General features: G+C 35.7%; 1 protein-coding gene across 1 annotated transcript in view; it reads left to right on the top strand.

The window, feature by feature from the left end:
• Positions 1–5,055: 5,055 nt before the first annotated feature.
• Positions 5,056–20,642, top strand: part of LOC139167731 (scavenger receptor cysteine-rich domain-containing protein DMBT1-like) — a 42,867-nt gene continuing 27,280 nt past the window's right edge. Inside the window, exons 1-7 of the mRNA XM_070752547.1 lie at positions 5,056–5,110; positions 7,390–7,446; positions 8,775–8,801; positions 13,054–13,077; positions 15,659–15,685; positions 17,164–17,472; positions 19,232–19,252. Coding sequence (XP_070608648.1) covers positions 5,074–5,110; positions 7,390–7,446; positions 8,775–8,801; positions 13,054–13,077; positions 15,659–15,685; positions 17,164–17,472; positions 19,232–19,252 — 502 coding nt within the window. The 5' untranslated portion in view covers positions 5,056–5,073. The remainder of the gene's footprint in view (positions 5,111–7,389; positions 7,447–8,774; positions 8,802–13,053; positions 13,078–15,658; positions 15,686–17,163; positions 17,473–19,231; positions 19,253–20,642) is intronic.

Genomic DNA, 20,642 nt, shown 5'->3' with positions numbered 1-20,642 from the left:
GCCTGATGATGGTGAATGTGATTTCACCGAAACGTCGCATAGACATGCAAAACATTACACAGGGCAAAACCCGAACTCAGAACAATCTACATATATATATATATATATATATATATATATATATATATATATATATATATATATATATATATTTGTTTTCGTAAATTTTCACGGGTATATGTATGTAGATTGTTCTGAGTTCGGGTTGTGCCCTGTGTAATTTTTTGCATGTCTATGCGACGTTTCGGCGAAATCACATTCACCATCATCAGGCTGGAGTTCCAATCTTTGTGTTTTTGCAAATGAATATTAGCAACTGACATTTCTTCTTAGCATGTAGTGTGGGGGTGGAGATTTGCTTTGAATGTAGCAAATAGATTGGGTGACTATGCTTCCGTGATCTGATTGGTTGGTGTAATCATGGTTATAGAAGGAATGGCATGAAGATTATGAAGTGTTTTGTTTAAGTCTGATTTCCAAATATAAAATTCTAAAATCATAATAATTAAAGGATTGACATATTGATTATAATGAAGTGTTTATTTTGTTTAAGGCTGGTTTCCAAATCTCTGGCAGGCGCGAGGTATCATCCCTTTTATTTAAACAAAAGGACCTCTTTTCAATTTCGATAGCTTCTAGAGAGATTCTTTTATATAAATTCTCTGTTTTGTGGAGTAATTTAGTTTTTTCAAAGTCAATTTCGTGCCCTGTTCTTTTAATGTGCTGGACAAGGGAGGAGGTCTTCTCCTGTTTCTTGACTGCATTCATATGTTCTGCCATGCGCTGGCTCACTCTTCGGTTAGTTTGTCCAATGTATGTGGCTGCACATGTTTTGCAAGGGATTTCATAGATTCCTTGGTATTCTAATTGGATTTTATCTTTGGGGCTCCTTAGGATATTAGATATTTTTTGGTTAGTGCAAAATGAGGTTTTGATGTTATGTTTTTGTAGAATTTTACTAATTTTATCCGTGGTGCCTTTGATGTAAGGAAGGATGGTGGTGCCATTGTCCTGTTCTTGATCTTGTTTTTTGGGGGGTGTCTCTTTATTGATTAGGTTTGTTATTGTTTTCTCTTTGAATCCATTAGAAATTAGTACATCTTTGAGTTTGTTCAATTCAGTTTTTAAGTGCTCATGGTCAGCTAAGTGTTTGGTTCTGGTGATGAGAGTTTTGGCCACTGAGGTGATTTGTGCGGGGTGGTGGTGTGAGTGTGCATTTAGATAACGGTTGGTATGGGTTTTCTTTTGGTAGATAGTATGTCCTAGGCTGCCATTGGGTTTTTTTATAGACCAGTACATCTAGAAAGGGAAGTTGATCATTGATTTCTGTTTCCATAGTAAACTGTATTTTGGGGTGTAGGCTGTTGAGATGAGTGAGGAAATTGTCTAGTTTTTCTTTACCATGTGGCCAAATTACAAAGGTATCATCAACATATCTCAGCCAAAGTTTGGGTTTGTATTTGGCTTGCTCTAAAGCATTATTTTCGAAATATTCCATATAGAGGTTGGCTATGACAGGTGATAGAGGTGATCCCATGGGGGCTCCCTCTATTTGTTTATATCTTTGTTCATTATAGATGAAGTATGTATTGGTCAGGCAGTGGTTGGTAAGGTCTAGGATATATTTGGGGGGTTTGTGTTTGTCTTGGATAGCTGTCAAGGCTTCTGTAATAGGTATTTGTGTGAACAGGGACACGACATCGAAACTTACAAGTAGGTCATCGGGTTGTAGGTTTTGTTTTTTAATTATTTGTATAAAGTGGGATGAATTTTGAACATATGAGGTAATAGTTTCTGTATATGGTTGAAGGTATTTGGCTAAAAATTTGGCAAGGTTTTGTAGAGGGGAGCCTATAGAACTGACTATTGGCCTGAGAGGTATTCCTTCTTTGTGTATTTTTGGAAGGCCATAGAGTTTTGGACATATGGAAGATTTTTCTCTGGGGATGATTTTTTGCTGGATTTCTTCGCTGATGGGAGAGGCCTTGATTTTAGATTTGGTGGTTTTTTCTAGGTAGGTGGTAGGATCTGTGCTTAGGAGTTTGTAGGCCGGGTTTTTTAGTAGATTTGTCATTTTTTTCTTGTATTCTGCTGTGTTCATTACTATAGTGGAGTTTCCTTTATCAGCTGGGAGTATTATTATATCCTGGTTTTTCTTTAGATTGATAAGTGCCTCTCTTTCTTCCTGCTGTATGTTGCTTTTTGGAGGTTTACTAGAGCACAGAATATTAGTGACTTGGAGTCTGATTTTGTTAGCAGTATCTGGGTTGATTTTATGTAAAGTTGTTTCAATTTCACATATGATAAAATCAAGGCCTCTCCCATCAGCGAAGAAATCCAGCAAAAAATCACCCCCAGAGAAAAATCTTCCATATGTCCAAAACTCTATGGCCTTCCAAAAATACACAAAGAAGGAATACCTCTCAGGCCAATAGTCAGTTCTATAGGCTCCCCTCTACAAAACCTTGCCAAATTTTTAGCCAAATACCTTCAACCATATACAGAAACTATTACCTCATATGTTCAAAATTCATCCCACTTTATACAAATAATTAAAAAACAAAACCTACAACCCGATGACCTACTTGTAAGTTTCGATGTCGTGTCCCTGTTCACACAAATACCTATTACAGAAGCCTTGACAGCTATCCAAGACAAACACAAACCCCCCAAATATATCCTAGACCTTACCAACCACTGCCTGACCAATACATACTTCATCTATAATGAACAAAGATATAAACAAATAGAGGGAGCCCCCATGGGATCACCTCTATCACCTGTCATAGCCAACCTCTATATGGAATATTTCGAAAATAATGCTTTAGAGCAAGCCAAATACAAACCCAAACTTTGGCTGAGATATGTTGATGATACCTTTGTAATTTGGCCACATGGTAAAGAAAAACTAGACAATTTCCTCACTCATCTCAACAGCCTACACCCCAAAATACAGTTTACTATGGAAACAGAAATCAATGATCAACTTCCCTTTCTAGATGTACTGGTCTATAAAAAACCCAATGGCAGCCTAGGACATACTATCTACCAAAAGAAAACCCATACCAACCGTTATCTAAATGCACACTCACACCACCACCCCGCACAAGTCACCTCAGTGGCCAAAACTCTCATCACCAGAACCAAACGCTTAGCTGACCATGAGCACTTAAAAACTGAATTGAACAAACTCAAAGATGTACTAATTTCTAATGGATTCAAAGAGAAAACAATAACAAACCTAATCAATAAAGAGACACCCCCCAAAAAACAAGATCAAGAACAGGACAATGGCACCACCATCCTTCCTTACATCAAAGGCACCACGGATAAAATTAGTAAAATTCTACAAAAACATAACATCAAAACCTCATTTTGCACTAACCAAAAAAAATATCTAATATCCTAAGGAGCCCCAAAGATAAAATCCAATTAGAATACCAAGGAATCTATGAAATCCCTTGCAAAACATGTGCAGCCACATACATTGGACAAACTAACCGAAGAGTGAGCCAGCGCATGGCAGAACATATGAATGCAGTCAAGAAACAGGAGAAGACCTCCTCCCTTGTCCAGCACATTAAAAGAACAGGGCACGAAATTGACTTTGAAAAAACTAAATTACTCCACAAAACAGAGAATTTATATAAAAGAATCTCTCTAGAAGCTATCGAAATTGAAAAGAGGTCCTTTTGTTTAAATAAAAGGGATGATACCTCGCGCCTGCCAGAGATTTGGAAACCAGCCTTAAACAAAATAAACACTTCATTATAATCAATATGTCAATCCTTTAATTATCATGATTTTAGAATTTTATATTTGGAAATCAGACTTAAACAAAACACTTCATAATCTTCATGCCATTCCTTCTATAACCATGATTACACCAACCAATCAGATCACGGAAGCATAGTCACCCAATCTATTTGCTACATTCAAAGCAAATCTCCACCCCCACACTACATGCTAAGAAGAAATGTCAGTTGCTAATATTCATTTGCAAAAACACAAAGATTGGAACTCCAGCCTGATGATGGTGAATGTGATTTCGCCGAAACGTCGCATAGACATGCAAAACATTACACAGGGCAAAACCCGAACTCAGAACAATCTACATATATATATATATATATATATATATATATATATATATATATATATATATATATATATATAAAAGTCACATGTTTAAGCTGAATTTTAAAATTAAGGGAGACTAGGATAGATCTATTTCGGCCTTATTTTGGCCTCATCAGCTAGCCATACCCACTGATATGAATATGAATGTGAGGAGATAGATAAATTAAAAATGGGATTTAAATGACAAAAAGATTTGGATTATTATGTAATATGGAAAAAGTGGTATGATTGGATTGAGAACAGAAGGATGAAGAGAAAATGTACAAAAAAGACGTAGAACTAGATAATATTTCAAGACAATGTACAAAATGTATTAATATAAATGGTAAAGTATGTAAAGGTTGTAGATCTGCTTAAGAAATTACCGTGACATGTATAAAGAGAAAAATACAATAAAGAAATGTTTAAAAAATAACAATGTATTTCATATTTTTACACACAATAAATCATAATTTTCCATTCAACACCCTTAAATATGTATTGGAAACACTGCTGATGTCCTTTGAATGCTGCCCTATGAGCAGATTATGTAGGTCTATTCTACCTTTTAACCTGTTTAATTATGGTTTTTTCTTTGGTCTCTTCAATCTTAGGCACACCCAAAGAGATTTATTATCACAAGGAAATAGTTTATGATCAAAAGGAAGTAAACTACATTTTAGCTATGAATGTGGTAATGATTATGTAGCAATATAAGTCATGGAAACTTGTTATCACTGCAATGCTATCCTTGTTGACAGAAATGCAGATATTGATCCTTGAAAGACACTGTCTTAATATTTATGTCAATGAAAACAAAGGGAAAGCAAAGTGTTCTCAATCCAATCATATCACACCAGTGAAGTAGGGGACCACACCTCCACATTAACATAAACTTTTAAATTCAGGTGCTCGTGTGTCTGGGTCAGAAGGGTTGGGGAGACAGACACCACCATGATGCTCTCTTGGGTGATGCTGTTAGTGCTCGCAGGTAAACTCTATGCTAAATCTTCTCCAGGGTGATTGCAATACAGTGTAGTAGATAGATCATCCAAGTTCTCCAAAATGGGACTGTTTTTGAGAAATGGCTAAAACTGAATCTTTGCATTTTGTGTACCTTCAATTAATTCAGAATGTTCACCCTTAGGAAGCAAATGAAGCAGTGTTTAGATTCCATTTGAAGTTCTACATTCTGAACTGAATTCTAAAATTTAGCTTTATAGGAAAGTATGCTATGTATCATGTATCATTGTATATTTAAATGATGCATGCATCAACATGAGCTCTGCTCATTCTTTAAGCTTCTAAAAATACAAACTAATTTTTTCTTGTTGCAAAGTTTCACTTTAAATATAGGTTTAGCCAGCAAACCATCATCTATAAATATAGGGGTGTCTTTTAAGCTGTTAAGAATCTGTCAGTGATCAGAACTCCTCATGCTAAATATTTATTAACTATCTATTAACCAACTTTATTAATCTTTATTAAATGTCCATTATCCATTTTTTTTAAAAAAATGTATCAATACATTCAATATCTCACTCAAGTCACATGAGAAAAAACTGATGAACATTCTTTGAATTTTATTTTCATGCCAGCTATGTATCTGCTTAATTGTCATGCCATCTAACCCATGATTGACTAGCATGGTAAATAGATTATTGTGTGCAATTTTACCTACTGACTTGTTGCAGTTAGGGATTTTATATTTAAGCATTCCCCATTATCTGCCAAAAATTGTATAAATTGTCAAAAGTTGTCCTTTGATCACTTTATATCCTTCTCTGAAGTCTTGGGTATCGCTGTAGGACTGGCTGATCTGTTGTTCCCTAAATCCTAGTATCTCTTCTGTTTCAACATTAGGAATACTTTGCCCTATTTAGTCATCAGGCATTTCCAGGATTTTCTTGATAATCTGTTCTTCAGAATTTCTTTTCAACCTTCAGACAAACAATGGGGTTTTTTTTTAGTGCCCAAGGATATAATTCCTGAGGATGAAATAAATAAACCTTCCATGATTACATTTATTTCCATCTTAACTTTCAATTTTGACCTTTATACTATTCATCACAACTGTGCCTCTTGCTCTCTAATTAAAGAAAATAATGATGCATTACCTGTTGGTTAGCTCAGCTTTGCCTTGGAAGCCAAATAACGCATGGACACAAGTCTGGATTTTAAAAATGGGTCACTTTATTGTTATGCATTAATCAAATTCTTAAAAGACCTGCAGAGGTAAGAAACAAAACGGGGGAATCCAGTGAAGGGCTACCAAAATTTTTACTCCCATACTGTGGGCGTGGCTTATGCAGGATGCCCTGCATTTTCTTTCAACATCTTTCAGTGCAAATTGGGTACTCTGGAGTGGAGCTCCATTTTCGCTACCCCACTGCGTTCCACCCCGTCCGGGCAGCAGCCAACCCCTGGTGGAATCCCTTTCAAAATATTTCTAAACAGCTATGTGCGAAGCTCCTTGCTGAGCAAGAGAAGGTTCCTCCTGGCCTTTCCTTTGCTCTCCGCCACACCATTTGACATATGGGAAGGTCCACCCCATTTCCCCATTTAGAGGTCCTGACATGGGTGAAGCTCCAATGGCACCCGTCCCCCATAACTCAGGCCCGACATGCCCGGAGCTTCTGGCGAGGGCAGCCAATCACCTTCCAAAGGGTGTCCTAAAGGAGAACACACAGCTGCTGCTAATACCTCTTTCCGCCCCCAGTGACCAAAGAGGGTTTAAATTAAATTATGATATGAGGTTCTGGGTCACAAATAAAGTCATAGGTGCTGAGAACTCTGAAACACCTCGCTTAGTGATGGTTACTTGAACCCTGATGAAACAGTGGTCCCCCTGATGTTAATAGCTCATTTAATGATGGTGAATCAATACCTAAAGGTGTCGCTGTTTGGGTAGAATGATCTGAAGAAGGTGTGAAGCTAGAAGGCTTGGAAACACCCCTAGCAGGCCCTGCTGCAGGTCCATGCGATGCAGGGAGGGAGGTCCACTTGACTGGTGTTCAGCCAGGGCAACTAAGATGACTCATGATATGAGGCCCGAAGCTACCAGCTTTCTTAAAGCTGATCTAATCCATCCTGAAATATAAGAAATAGCAAAGCCAAACTATATTTGTTTCCTGCTGTTATGTTGTTAGGGTTTAGTTGTCACCGTAGTTTGTAAGCATTCTGATATATTCATTTAAAATTAGCTGGGGGAAAAAATACTTTGGAATGTCATTTAAACTCATTAGCACTTTGATTATATTATTTCTACAGGTAGTTCTGCAACAACAATAGATATAAGAAGAACATCAACAGAAAGCACAACTAAGTGTAAGTCTTTTGCTTTTTAAAAAATAACATTTTTTGCTGCTTTTCTGCTGAAAACTCTGATGAGACTCTTACTGCCATGCTTGCACATATTTATGTTCCATAGGCCATAATTTGCTTTAAAAATATACAGTGTTCCCGCAATTTCTGCGGGGGATGCGTTCCGAGACCGCCCACGAAAGTCGAATTTCCGCGAAATAGAGATGCGGAAGTAAATACACCATTTTTGGCTATGGACAGTATCACAAGCCTTCCCTTAAGACTTTAAACCCCTAAATTACCATTTCCCATTCCCTTAACAACCATTTACTCACCATTATTACTGGTACTCACCATTGAATAAGACACTTAGTGATCCTGATATTTACAAACATAATTATTTATTAACAATAATTACTTTTTTTTGTTATTTATTTGCAAAAATTATTAGTTTGGCGATGTCATATGATGTCATTGGGTGGGAAAAACCGTGGTATAGGAAAAAACCCGCAAAGTATTTTTTAATTAATATTTTTTGAAAAACCGTGGTATAGGCTATTCGCGAAGTTCGAACCCGCGAAAATCGAGGGAACACTGTATAGTATATTATATAAGGTATATTACTATATCTTTTAAGCAAATTTCCTCTTGGCTTTGCCTCAAGCATAATTTCAAATATGTAATTTTGAGAAAGCCCAGACAATGTCTCTCCACACCATTTTGACTCTTTTCGCATTGTCTTATTGCAGGGGTGTCAAACTCACAGCCCACAGCCCGGATGCATCATGAGCTGGCCATGCCCAAAGGGGGGGGAAAGTTGCAATGTGTCATGTGATGACAGCGTTTTGTCATGAGCGTGACACCCCTGTCTTATTTTGTGAACCAGTTCATGCACCAATCCAAATTGATTGTTTAGGCAATTGGCTTTGGATAAACTGCAGTCCCTGGGACCATATCAATCCCTCCCCAATATCAGATGCACTTAGCTGATATGAGCAAGATACTTATTTCTGTATAATTTAGAAGGAATTGCAAATATTTTGAAAAAGGAGCTTGAAAACTCATAGGAATGCATACAAAGTTCTTTCCCTCCAAACTATTAAATATCTTTTTGCAGAAACAGCTGGCTGTTTCAGAATATATGTGTGAGTGTGCGTGTGTGCGTGCACATAGCTGCTACATTTTATTATCCAGCAAGACAGGAAATGTTTCTGCATGTTTTTTCCTAAAGAGATATTGGTATTTTTCATGTATTCTTAAAAATATTATTTCTAACAAGAACAAATCACAGTCGGATCTGTTGCAATAAGAAATGTTCCTGAAAATCACTGGTGTATTTTTTTATTTTACAGATATCCCAGTTCACCCAGCCACTGAAGGTGAGTTTTCAAACATTTATGTTGGTTTCAGTGAGAATTGTTAGACCAGCCTTTGTCAACCACTTGCTTCCCAAGTGCAACAAGTGCAAACTGGAATTCTGGGAGGTGTAATCATGGCATTCCTGGAAAACTACCATTTGGGAAGGTTGTGTTAGACAAATAAAAATTGAAGTAGAGGGTTTGAAAATGAGACAGGTGACAATAAAGTTACCTGTATTATAATATAATATAATATAATATAATATAATATAATATAATATAATATAATATAATATAATATAATATAATATAATATAATATAATATAATATAATATAATATAATATAATATAATATAATATAATATAATATAATATAATATAATATAATATAATATAATATAATATAATATAATATAATATAATATAATATAATATAATATAATATAATATAATATAATATAATATAATATAATATAATATAATATAATATAATATAATATAATATAATATAATATAATATAATATAATATAATATAATATAATATAATATAATATAATATAATACAATACAATACAATACAATACAATACAATATAATATAATATAATATAGATATGATGTTATTATATAGCACCCATCTTGCTGTAACAAAACTCTGGGTAGCTAACAATCTGTCAGTTTACAATGTTATAAAAGTTTAAAATAGTAACATGCTCTGACCCTCTGCCTGTTTGCTTTCCTTTAACTGCTCTTTGGCCTCTTGAGTTATGGCTTGTTTGGGGAGGAAGAATTATATAGCAAAAGATCGGCTTCTTCATTCAAATGGATATGGGAAGAGAGAAGCTTTAAAGATGAGCCTTTATGGAAGGTGTACTATATATTTGCATAGTTAGCCAACAGCACAGCAGTGCCAAGATGTTGGTAGGCATACAACACCTACTTAGAACAATTAATTTTCCCAAAGAAACAAGCAGGCATTTTGGGAGGGGATGGATTTGGGGCAGGAAATGGGCTGAAAATGATCTGTAAAGGTCCAGAATTGATCAGTAAGAAGGTGAAGAAGGACATTTTACTTACTGTTATTCCCTGCTTCGCTCCAGCAATATATGTTCTCCCAGCTGAAACCAATAGTAGTGGAACCATAATAAGTCCTTGCTATTCTACTACCATAATAAAATATTATTTTTTAAAAAGTAGTAAGATCCAAGTCAATATTTCTATCAAGTTATTGAAAAGGCTGAATACAGGACAAAAACATGGAGGTTCTAAGCTGTCAACTTTAAATCCAAAACATTTGCATATCCAAGGGAGATTAAGTTTAGATCATAGTGTTTCAAAACTCAACTAGGGCCTTCAATGATTGATCAATAATCATACAGAAGAATCTTCCCTATTCTTCCCTAGACATAGGGTCTAGTTATTTGACTGACCACTGGCCTCTGTTCCATGTTGCTTCTGGGTGTCCCATGAGATTAGGTGCTAGCTCCCAGATCCCATCATCTAAGCAGCGCCAGGTAGTGGAACTCTACTAGACCCTTCTCTGCTTTGCTATCTTCCTTCTGGAATGATATCTCCTCTGCCACCCCTGATATCTAAAGGCCTCCCCTCTGATTACGGTAAGTTTAGTAACTTTTGAAGTCCTAGTTATCTTTCCATGCTTTCAATCAGGGTAATAGTTGGATCAGGGTAATAGTTGAATCCAGTTGGATATTTTTCTTTTCCTTCCCCCCCCCCCTTTTTCCTTTTCTTTTCCTTTTTTTCATCTTTGGTTCAAACCATCTATAACATGTTTGTATTCTTTTGCCCTTTACTTTTTAAATTGTGAGTTACCCAGAGTTGCTGGGAGCATGTTGTATAATAAAATAAAATATAAACTAGGTATCTGAAAGAAAGAGGCCTATTCCAACTTTTTTTTGACATAGTAGTTTAGTAGTGCAGGGAGCTTTTGAACGGAAGAACTTCATTTATGATCTGAAGTAATCCTTCCCAGGTATATAGTTATCACATCAGAAACAGGCCACTAACATATCAGAGGAGGAATGGAAACAAAAGGCTAAGATTTACAGTCTATTATGTTTTGATCCCCTAAGGTGAGATTTTCTATATTGCCCCATTTAAAATTAATTATTAAAGCAATAATTACATATTTATTTGGGAGATATGTTTTAAAATTATAATTTTGTGTGCATTAAATATACACATGTAGAAACCTAATCATTGATTGATTGACTGATTGGTTAAGAGCCGTGGTGGCACAGTGGTTAGATTGCAGTACTGCAAGCTAATTATGCTGACTGCTGGCTATCTGCAGTTTGGTAGTTATAATATCACTGGCTCAAGGCTGACTCAGCCTTCCATCTTTCCGAGGTGAGTAAAATGAGGGACCCAGATTGTTGGGGCCAACATGCTGACTCTGTAAACTGCTTAAAGAGGGCTGTAAAGGGCTGTAAAGTGGTATATAAGTCTAAGTGCTATTGTTAATAACACTCTTTTCAATGCCTATTTAAAGGAATTTATGTGAGGCTATCAGAAAACTGTTCCAGTCTTCTTGAAATTTATTACGTTGGTGGCTGGACTGGCATTTGCTATGATCAATTCAGCCTGAGAGAAGCTGGGGTCATCTGCAGGGAGCTGCAGTGTGGTCGAGCAGTTGGAGTTAGCAAATACAACTTCACTCACCCTTACTTGAGTAACATGTTCTATAGTGGCAATGAAGACTACTTGGGGCAATGCTTTTTTTTTTTAGAAGGAGGCTGCCGAACCAAAGCAAATGTTGCACTTACATGTGCAGGTTTAAGTCTTTCTCTGATTTTGTGTCACATTGATGCTAGGAAAAGCAGGTTATGGAGTTAAGACAGAGGTCCAAAGTACAATTCAATATCCATAGGCACAGCCCTCTCCAACTTCGTGCTCTTCTGAAGTATCGGCTATATTAGCCATAATCCATGTTATGTATTGGCAGGAAACATTTCATGTGCCATCAATTAGGAGGGCTTCCCACTAAGCTAGCTGATAGGATTCTATTACTATTTGTTTGACTGATATATTTATGATCAATCTTTTATTAGTAGTGTTGGCCGAACCGAACTTGCAAAGTTTGGGTTCGTGCCGAACTTTGCAGTGTTCAGCATGCCAAACGCGAAACCGAATTTTTTAAAAAGTTCGGGTAAAGTTCAGGTTCGGGTTTGGCGTTCACTCGAACAACGTGAAATGCCACTGCCTGGGAGGAGAGTGGGGAATCCCATTGTGGGATTCCCCACCTCCTTTTGCTTGCAGAGCTGCAAGCAAAAGTAGGTGGGGAATCCCACAATGGGATTCCGGAGGCGGGGCTTTGACATCACGGAGACTCCTTCCTCCCCATTTCGGCCAGCCTGAAAGTAGTCTCCGTGATGTCAAAGCCCCACCACCGGAATCCCATCATGGAATTGCCTACTTACTTTTGCTTGCAGCGCCACTGTGGCATCCTTTTCTGTAAAAATAAAAGGAAGCAAAAGGAGGTGGGGAATTCCCCACCTCCTTGTTTATTTTTACAGAAAAGGACACCACAGCAACTTGCTGCTGTTCGGGTTCGGGTTTGGGTTCGGCTTTGGCAAACTCACCCGAACTTCATGGCAAAGTTCGGGTGAGTTCGCCGAACCCAAACTTTGTTGGGTTCGCCAAACACTATTTATTAGTCCCAGGTAGTTAAGGTCTCCTTCATTTATACATAGTCCTTGACTTGCTACCACAATTTAACCCAAAATTTATGTTGTTAAGTGAGACATTGGTTAAGTGAATTTTGCCTCATTTTACATCGCAGTTGATAAGTTAGCTAAACGATTGTGAAGTGAATCTTGCTTCCCTATTGACTTTGCTTGTCAGAAAGGTTCACATGACCTTAGGACACAGCAATGGTAATTAGTACGAGTCTATTGCCAGGCATCTTAATCTTGATCACATGATCATGGGGATGTTACAAAGATCGTATGTGTGAAAAACAGTCACAAGTCACTTTTTACAGTGTTGTAAACTTGAGCTGTCAATGAATGTACTTATAGGATTGGATGTTGTCCAAATAAATCTCTTTTTCCCAGCTCTGTACTTGCAAATCTGATTTACATGAATTTTCCCAGTACATAAATTTCTCTGATTATGCAATTCATCATCATAAACATTACCTATTTACGTATTTTCCAAGAACCGGAGAAAATAATTACCAAACCAAAAGTATCTTTATCATGTTTAATAATATGTACATTTAATGCCTCATGTTTCTTCTTTTCTTGTTCACAGGCACAAAACTGTATCCGACAACAGGTAATTTTGAATTAATACAACTGTCAAGCAACTGGGAAATCAGCAGATTCAGGCAGTTCAAATGAGTATACAGATTTATATTGCAAGTTTAAGTTCTCTGCAAGAATTTGGCTAAGTGACCATTAAGAAGTTAAGAATAGGAAGGAATTCAAAATGAGCTGGACTTAGATCTCTTGTGGGTGTTTAGGGATTCATGACTTCTGACTCATCTTCAAAATAACTTATTCATATCCATCTGTCAAATATAAATCAGTTTTGCTGTTGTAAAACATTGTTTCTCTATTTATTAAAAAAACCAGTAAACACACACACACACACGCAAACATGCATATATACACCAGCACAACTTGCACACTTCCAGGGGAAAGGGAAAGGTAATTGTTGGCATGGTTGCCAAAAGAAAGGAATCTTCATGCATATGTTCTGGGAGTGTGTTGAAGTTCAGAAGTTTTGGAAGGAAGTGCAGAACGAAATAAATAAAATGCTAAATATTAACTGGATAATTACAAAAGAAATAGCGATATTAATTAAACAAAGAGAACTAAGAGATTTTAAATAAATAAAAACTACAGCACTGGAAAGCGCTCAAGCGGTAGTGGTATTGGGTTGGAAAGAGCCTATAAAATGGACATTACAGAACTGGTACTGGTACATGGTGGATCACATTCATTTTGAAATCATGGAAATAAGATTAAACAACTTTGATGAAAATAAATTGGAGAAGCTGATGGCATGATGGAATAAGGTGAAAGGTTATATGCTTAGTAGAATATGTGACGAAAATGTGAAAAATAAACTCCAATCACTCTTTTAATAATAACAAATGCAAAGTAGAGCTAAGGAAATAAAAAATATATAAACTAGTAAATATTTGAAACCCCCGCAATTGGTGGTGGTGGTGGTGGGATTGTCAGTTGGGTGATGGGCACATGCACTGTGCAGTGTTTTATGTTTGTTCATGTAACTTTATGTGCAAAACCAATAAAAAATATATTTTTTAAAAAAAAACATGCATATGCTTTCCTGATATAGGTTGCTTACTTTTGAGATGAGTAATAAAGATCCAGTAACTTGTTCCTTTGGTACTGTATAACTGCAACTTTCCTTAGATTCTGGAAAAGTTTGGGAACCCAAACAAATCTTGATTTCAAGTGGAAATAAATGGCATCTCCTATCCTTATTTATTTATTTTATTTATTATTTAGATTTGTATGCCGCCCCTCTCCGAAGACTCGGGGCGGCTTATTGTACAGTAGTTTAGAACTAAGGACCAATAACTGATCTGGTTATGTGGGAAAGCACTTTGGATATTTAATTCCCCCCCCCCCCAACATAATATCTAACTACCGGACAGGTAGTAATTGTGTAGTTTAAAAATCCATCTGTTAAATCATGGGAACTGCCACAAAAATGTATTTTAAAACTGCACAGTTTCTATCCGTCTGGTAGTTAGATAATATGTTGGGGGTGGGGGTGGGGAGGGAAGTCCACATTAGGTAAGAAATTCTCTTAAATCCATTTTTCCAGATATAGTTTCTTTGCTGTTTGTTGTTTTATCTGAAGACAAAAGATAAAGATGGTTTATTTTCAGTTACAGAGGAGCAATATATTAAGAAATACTACATCAATCTATTTCAAACCAAAATTCACTTCACTGTTTTACTGTTTTTATACCAAATGAGTTAGTATCATTATTTTTGTAGTATATAAGGGATTGAAGTTAGAAATACCAATATATGAATGGTAGGGATCTTTTAACATTACATAGAGATTCAATCATTAAAATTAATTTGGAGCGCCCCCATGAGGTGATCAGTTCCTACAACAAGATATGTGAAAAATCACTATGCTCTGTATAATTGCTTTGCAGTTACCACTCAAGGTTTTTAAAAACATCCCATTTTGTCTTTAATTGTTTTTTGGTGATATCAAAGATGGAGTGGTTCATAAAACTAAGGCTCTTAAAAAGGCACATAGAAATATGTAAAGGATAGAAATATGAAGTCAAATGAAAGTTGATTATGATATTTTGCAATTTAATATACTAACTATGAGTGGATATAGCCAACATGGGATGTCATTCCATTTTATATTTTATAATATTATATATAATTTTTTTCTTTAAAGTTGTTTTTATTAAGAAAATTTTCTACATGTATGTGTTGACCTCTCCAGATTGCTAAGAGGTCAGTAAGGGGCGTGCATAAGTGCACTAGAGTGCCTTCCGTCCCCTGTCGTTTTACTCTCCTATATCTCCTATACCATTCTTCTTTTCCTATATCTCTTCTATTCTTTCATTGATATATTTTATTCCTATATCTTCTCTTCTATTCTTTCTTAGACATATTTTTCTATGAGTATATCCTCTATAATCTTCATTATGTATTTTACTATGTGTATATCCACTATAACCCTCATTGTGTAATGGACAAAATCAATCAATCAATAAAATAAATAAATATAGATAAATATCAAATATGTTTGACATATCTTCAAATATTTCATGGGTAAATGTTGTTAGGTGTTATTATCTGTCATATAGTTTAATATGTCTCTTTTCCTTTTTCAATTACTTTTACAGCATTCAGAACAACTTGGTATAGAAAAGGTAATATTATACACTTAGATTTCTTACAATTGGCTAACAAGAAAAAAAAGTTATGTTTTGTATCCAGAAATCACATATAATTTGGATATTATTTTTAGCATTTCTTTCTGTTTCTAATTGTAATTATGTCTACAGTAATACTATTTTTTAAGATGTAGTTTCAAGGATTATTGATTTAAGCTAAGCTTTGATATCTGGCATGTAAAATTCCAGAAGACCACAGGATGGTGCAGTAATATAAAACTCTGATTTTGCTGCCATCTGGATTTTACAGCCCAATTATACATGGTATGCTTGTATGTATGAGTGGTTCTTTAAATTGGGGTTTTTTAGATTATTTTTTAATATTAGATTTGTTTTCATTGTCTTTTCATTGTTGTTAGCCACCCCGAGTCTTCGGAGAGGGGCAGCATACAAATCTAATAAATAAAATAAAAAATAATTTTTTTTTGCTAGACTTATTTTTCCTAATTTTACTAATCTTTTAAGGAAGTACATATAATAATAAGGATGCTCTAGTAACAATTGAATATAAAATCACAAATTTTTATTTTATTTCATAAATTTATTTTCAATTGTTACTATATAATACTCAATTATTGTATTTATTGTACAATTATTATTATATTATATTAGATTAGATTAGAATTCTTTATTGGCCAAGTGTAATTGGGCACTTGTAATTGTCATTGATGCATATGCTCTCAGTGTACATACTGTAAAAGAAAAGATACATTTGTGAAGAATAATGAGGTCCAACACTTAATAATTGTCTTAGGGTACAAATAAGCAACCAGAAAGCCATCAATATTAATATAAATTGTAAGGATTATGATGTTATGATTGAGTATAAAATTATATTAAATTAAAAGTACACTCAATTTTATTGATATATTACCAATAAGAAGATAGATAGCAAAGAAGGTATTTGAGAGCAATTTTATCCTGATGGTTATAGGCCTCATTGAGGACTAAAGAAACCACAGGTCTAGTCCTAACTTGGGTATGAAGACAGCTGGGCTTAAGGTAAGTCCCTCTTTCTGAAAATGTTGCTAAGAGGGATATTTGGCTTTTCCACATACACTAAGGATTCAAGAGTCAAAACTGTTCTTCAAGTATGGTGATGCTAGAAACTGAAGCACAAAATCTCAGTATGCATGTTTTGTTCCAGTGTCTTCAAAGAAAGAAAAATAGTTTTGTTGAACACTTATATTAAAAATGTCAATTTTCTAGCAACAATATAGAAGAGATTTTGACTATCTTCCCCTTAAATTTTCTTAAAATTTCCAAATGAGCATACATTTGGCATTTCTTAATGACCTTCAAGAAAACTTAATCCCAGTAGATACCACCCTGATTACTGGTTTTGAGATCAGCCAAGGTTGTGTAGGTTCTGGGTATCACATCTGAATATTAAATTTGTGAATGTTTGTCAAGAAGAGCAATCATACTAATTGATTCATTAATTGATTTTTAAGAGCTCCGATTGGTAAATGGAGGGCATAGGTGTCGAGGCCGCATTGAAGTTCGGCGTGACTATAGTCAATGGGGGACAGTTTGTGATGACTCATGGGATCTGAATGATGCGGAAGTAGTATGCAGACAACTTGGATGTGGCTACGCTGTTGAAGCTAAAATTGGAGCCTATTTTGGAGAAGGATATGGTCCTATTTTCCTGGATGATGTTAACTGCCGTGGATATGAATACCAACTTTGGGATTGTACAACTTCAGGCTGGGGAAATCATAATTGTGGCCACAGTGAAGATGCTGGCGTCATTTGTTCAGGTACGTTGTCATCTTATGATGAGATCAATATACATATTTTATGGGTATTTTCCCATTGGTAGTTGAAAGTTTGTACATCTTAGTGTACTTAGTGTTGGAAATTAATATTCTAACTCACCTAATGAAAACCCAGGATATTAACAAATAAACCCAGAAGCAAATTATGACTATAAAATTATAAAGGGATAGGATTCACCAAAAAAGGAAAAAGTTAGAGGGGCAAAATCAGACTTGCAGAAATATATCTGTCAGCAACTTTTACCTGAAGAAAAATGTCACCAAAAATTTCCACCAAACTTGAAATACTGTAACAATTTACAACTACATCGCCTCTGATCTAATCTAATTGTAGTTCACAAAATCATATACCAAAATGTCCTTTGTGTTGGTGACTACTTCACCTTCAACCGTAGCAATGCATAAACACATAATACAGTGTTCCCTCGATTTTCGCGGGTTCGAACTTCGCGGATAGCCTATACCACAGTTTTTCAAAAAATATTAATTAAAAAATACTTCACGGTTTTTTCCCCATACCACGGTTTTTCCCACCCAATGACGTCATATGTCATCGCCAAACTAATAATTTTTGCAAATAACAAAAAAAATAATTATTGTTAATAAATAATTATGTTTATAAATATCAGGATCACTAAGTGTCTTATTCAATGGTGAGTACCAGTAATAATGGTGAGTAAAAGGTTGTTAATGGAATGGGAAATGGTAATTTAGGGGTTTAAAGTGTTAAGGGAAGGCTTGGGATACTGTTCATAGCCAAAAATTGTGTATTTACTTGCGCATCTCTACTTCGCGGAAATTCGACTTTCGCGGGCGGTCTCGGAACGCATCCCCTGCGGAAATCGAGGGAACACTGTATATTCAAACTAAATGTAAACCGCTCTAAATTTGAGTGCAGAAAATATGACTTCAGCCACAGAGTGATCAATGCCTGGAATGCACTACCTGACTCTGTGATTCCTTCCCCAACCCCCCCCCCCAAATTTCTAAGTTTCTAAGAAGACTGCAAGGGGAGTCCATAAGTGCACCATTGTGCCTACCATCCCTCTCTTACTGTCCTATTGTCCTTCTTTTTATCACAAACAAACAAGCAAACAAATAAACAAACAAACAAATAAACAAATAAATAAATAAATTTCCTCAGATAAACAGCCTTAAGGCCATTAAAAGCTTAAGTGGTAACCAGAATTTTGAATTCCATCCCAAAGCCTCTCAGTAACCAGTTCATTTAGATATAGCCCAGAAAAATATAACTGAGTAGTGTAGTTTAGAGACTCTACTGAGCCTTCATCTGAAGGATATGTGATAGTACGGGGGAGTATTTTGATAATGCCTGGCAGAGCAGCAGATGTATAACTCTTTCAAATTAGATAATAACTCCACCATCCCTGAACTAGTTACATAATATTGTCAGAAAATCTTTCATTCAAGCAGAATTAGCAACAAAGATTGCAAACGCAGGCAAAGAGAACCTTTAAATTACATTGAATAGCTATGGGGAAACGTAGCCCTTTCATTTTTTTGTACTCTTGAAACCAAATAGCTGGCACAGAGAAGAGTACAGGTGAGTAACTTTTGCAGCCTTTGCAAAACAAAGTACACATTATTCCTCTGGTCATTGTATCCATTTTACAAGCAGTGTGATAAGAAATTGATATGCATATCAATGCAGTCATTGTGTAACTAAACTATTACATTAAATCCCTTGAAATGTAACCATACCTCTATTTTTCTTTTTCAGCGAGTCTTACTTCAACACCAGGTAATGCTGAGGCAGTAGAAGTGTATTTCAATGTACATTTTGATTATTTGAACACTTACAGTTGAGTCAGTGAAGGGCTACTAACATTTTTACTACCACACTGTGGGCGTGGCTTATGCAGGATGCCCTGTATTTTCTTTTAACATCTTTCAGTGCAAATTGGATGCTCTGGGGTGGAGCTCCATTTTTGCTACCCACTGTGTCCCCCCCGCCCCTGTCCAAGCAGTAGCCCACCCCTAAGTTAAGAGAACAATTTGGAGATGTGTGTGTGTGTGGGGGGGGGTTGTTCCAGGATCACCTGAAAAGCATGATGCTGTCCAAATAAGTCAATATTCCTCAGCTGTGCGTCTGGACTCCTGTTCATTTTTTTTCCTGTTCATGAGCATATATGAGAGCATATTGGATTATTCCTCTGCATCCAGATAGCCCTTATACCTGGGGGCAAATATCTCACAGGAAAATCTGTTATGGTAATTTGGGTATTTTCATGAACAGCCAGATAAGCATAGCAAAATACTTTTTGTTTGTTCGTTTGCTTGATGAAATAAATGCAAAATGTTTCATCTCTACTCTTTATTCTTTATTGATATATTTAGTATTGCTAACAATAGGTAATATTGAAATGCAAAACAGGGCATGAGGATTCAACTATAAAATCTAAACTAATTTGGCAACTAGCCTTTGCTTTGTATATGTCCCAGTGTTTGTCATCAAGTCGTGCAGTACACATTTTCTTTAATAGCAATAGCAATTAGACTTATATACCGCTTCATAGTGCTTTTACAGCCCTCTCTAAGTGGTCACAGAGTCAGCATATTACCCACCTCGTAAGGATGGAAGGCTGAGTCAACCTTAAGCCGGTGAGATTTGAACTGCCAAACTGCAGCTGGTAGTCAGCCTGCAGTACTTCACTCTAACCACTGCGCCACCTCAATTCTTGTAAGTAGATTAAGTAGATTCAGTGCCGTCAAATCAGTGATGACTCTTAGCTATCACATAGATAAATTTTCTCCATGATGATCTATTCCTAACCTGGTCTTTCAGGTCTTCAAACAGTGAAGCCATCATTACCATAATGGAGCCCATCACAGATTTACCTTTATTGATGTAATATGACCTATTCAGGGTTTAACTGTAGTAATAAAAAAAAACAATTATAACTTTAGTTATATGTACTACAGCACAAAACATTGCTATTTGAATACATTTATTTAAAATAGAGTGGATAATATATTATCACATTCAAGTTGCAAATCCAATCTAAGGATTTCAGAGTGCATGGTAGATGTTTTTAAAAATTCCAAGCAGGTGCCCTGCCCACACTATCTTTTTGTCTTCAAGCATTGCATTATTTGCATCTTGCATTATTTGATCTACTGAGCCATGGTAG

The sequence above is a fragment of the Erythrolamprus reginae genome, chromosome 5 (assembly GCF_031021105.1).
Source record: "Erythrolamprus reginae isolate rEryReg1 chromosome 5, rEryReg1.hap1, whole genome shotgun sequence".
NCBI lineage: Eukaryota > Metazoa > Chordata > Lepidosauria > Squamata > Dipsadidae > Erythrolamprus > Erythrolamprus reginae.
The sequence above is the reverse complement of the archived record's forward strand: the minus strand, read 5'-3'. Positions and strand labels throughout refer to the sequence as shown.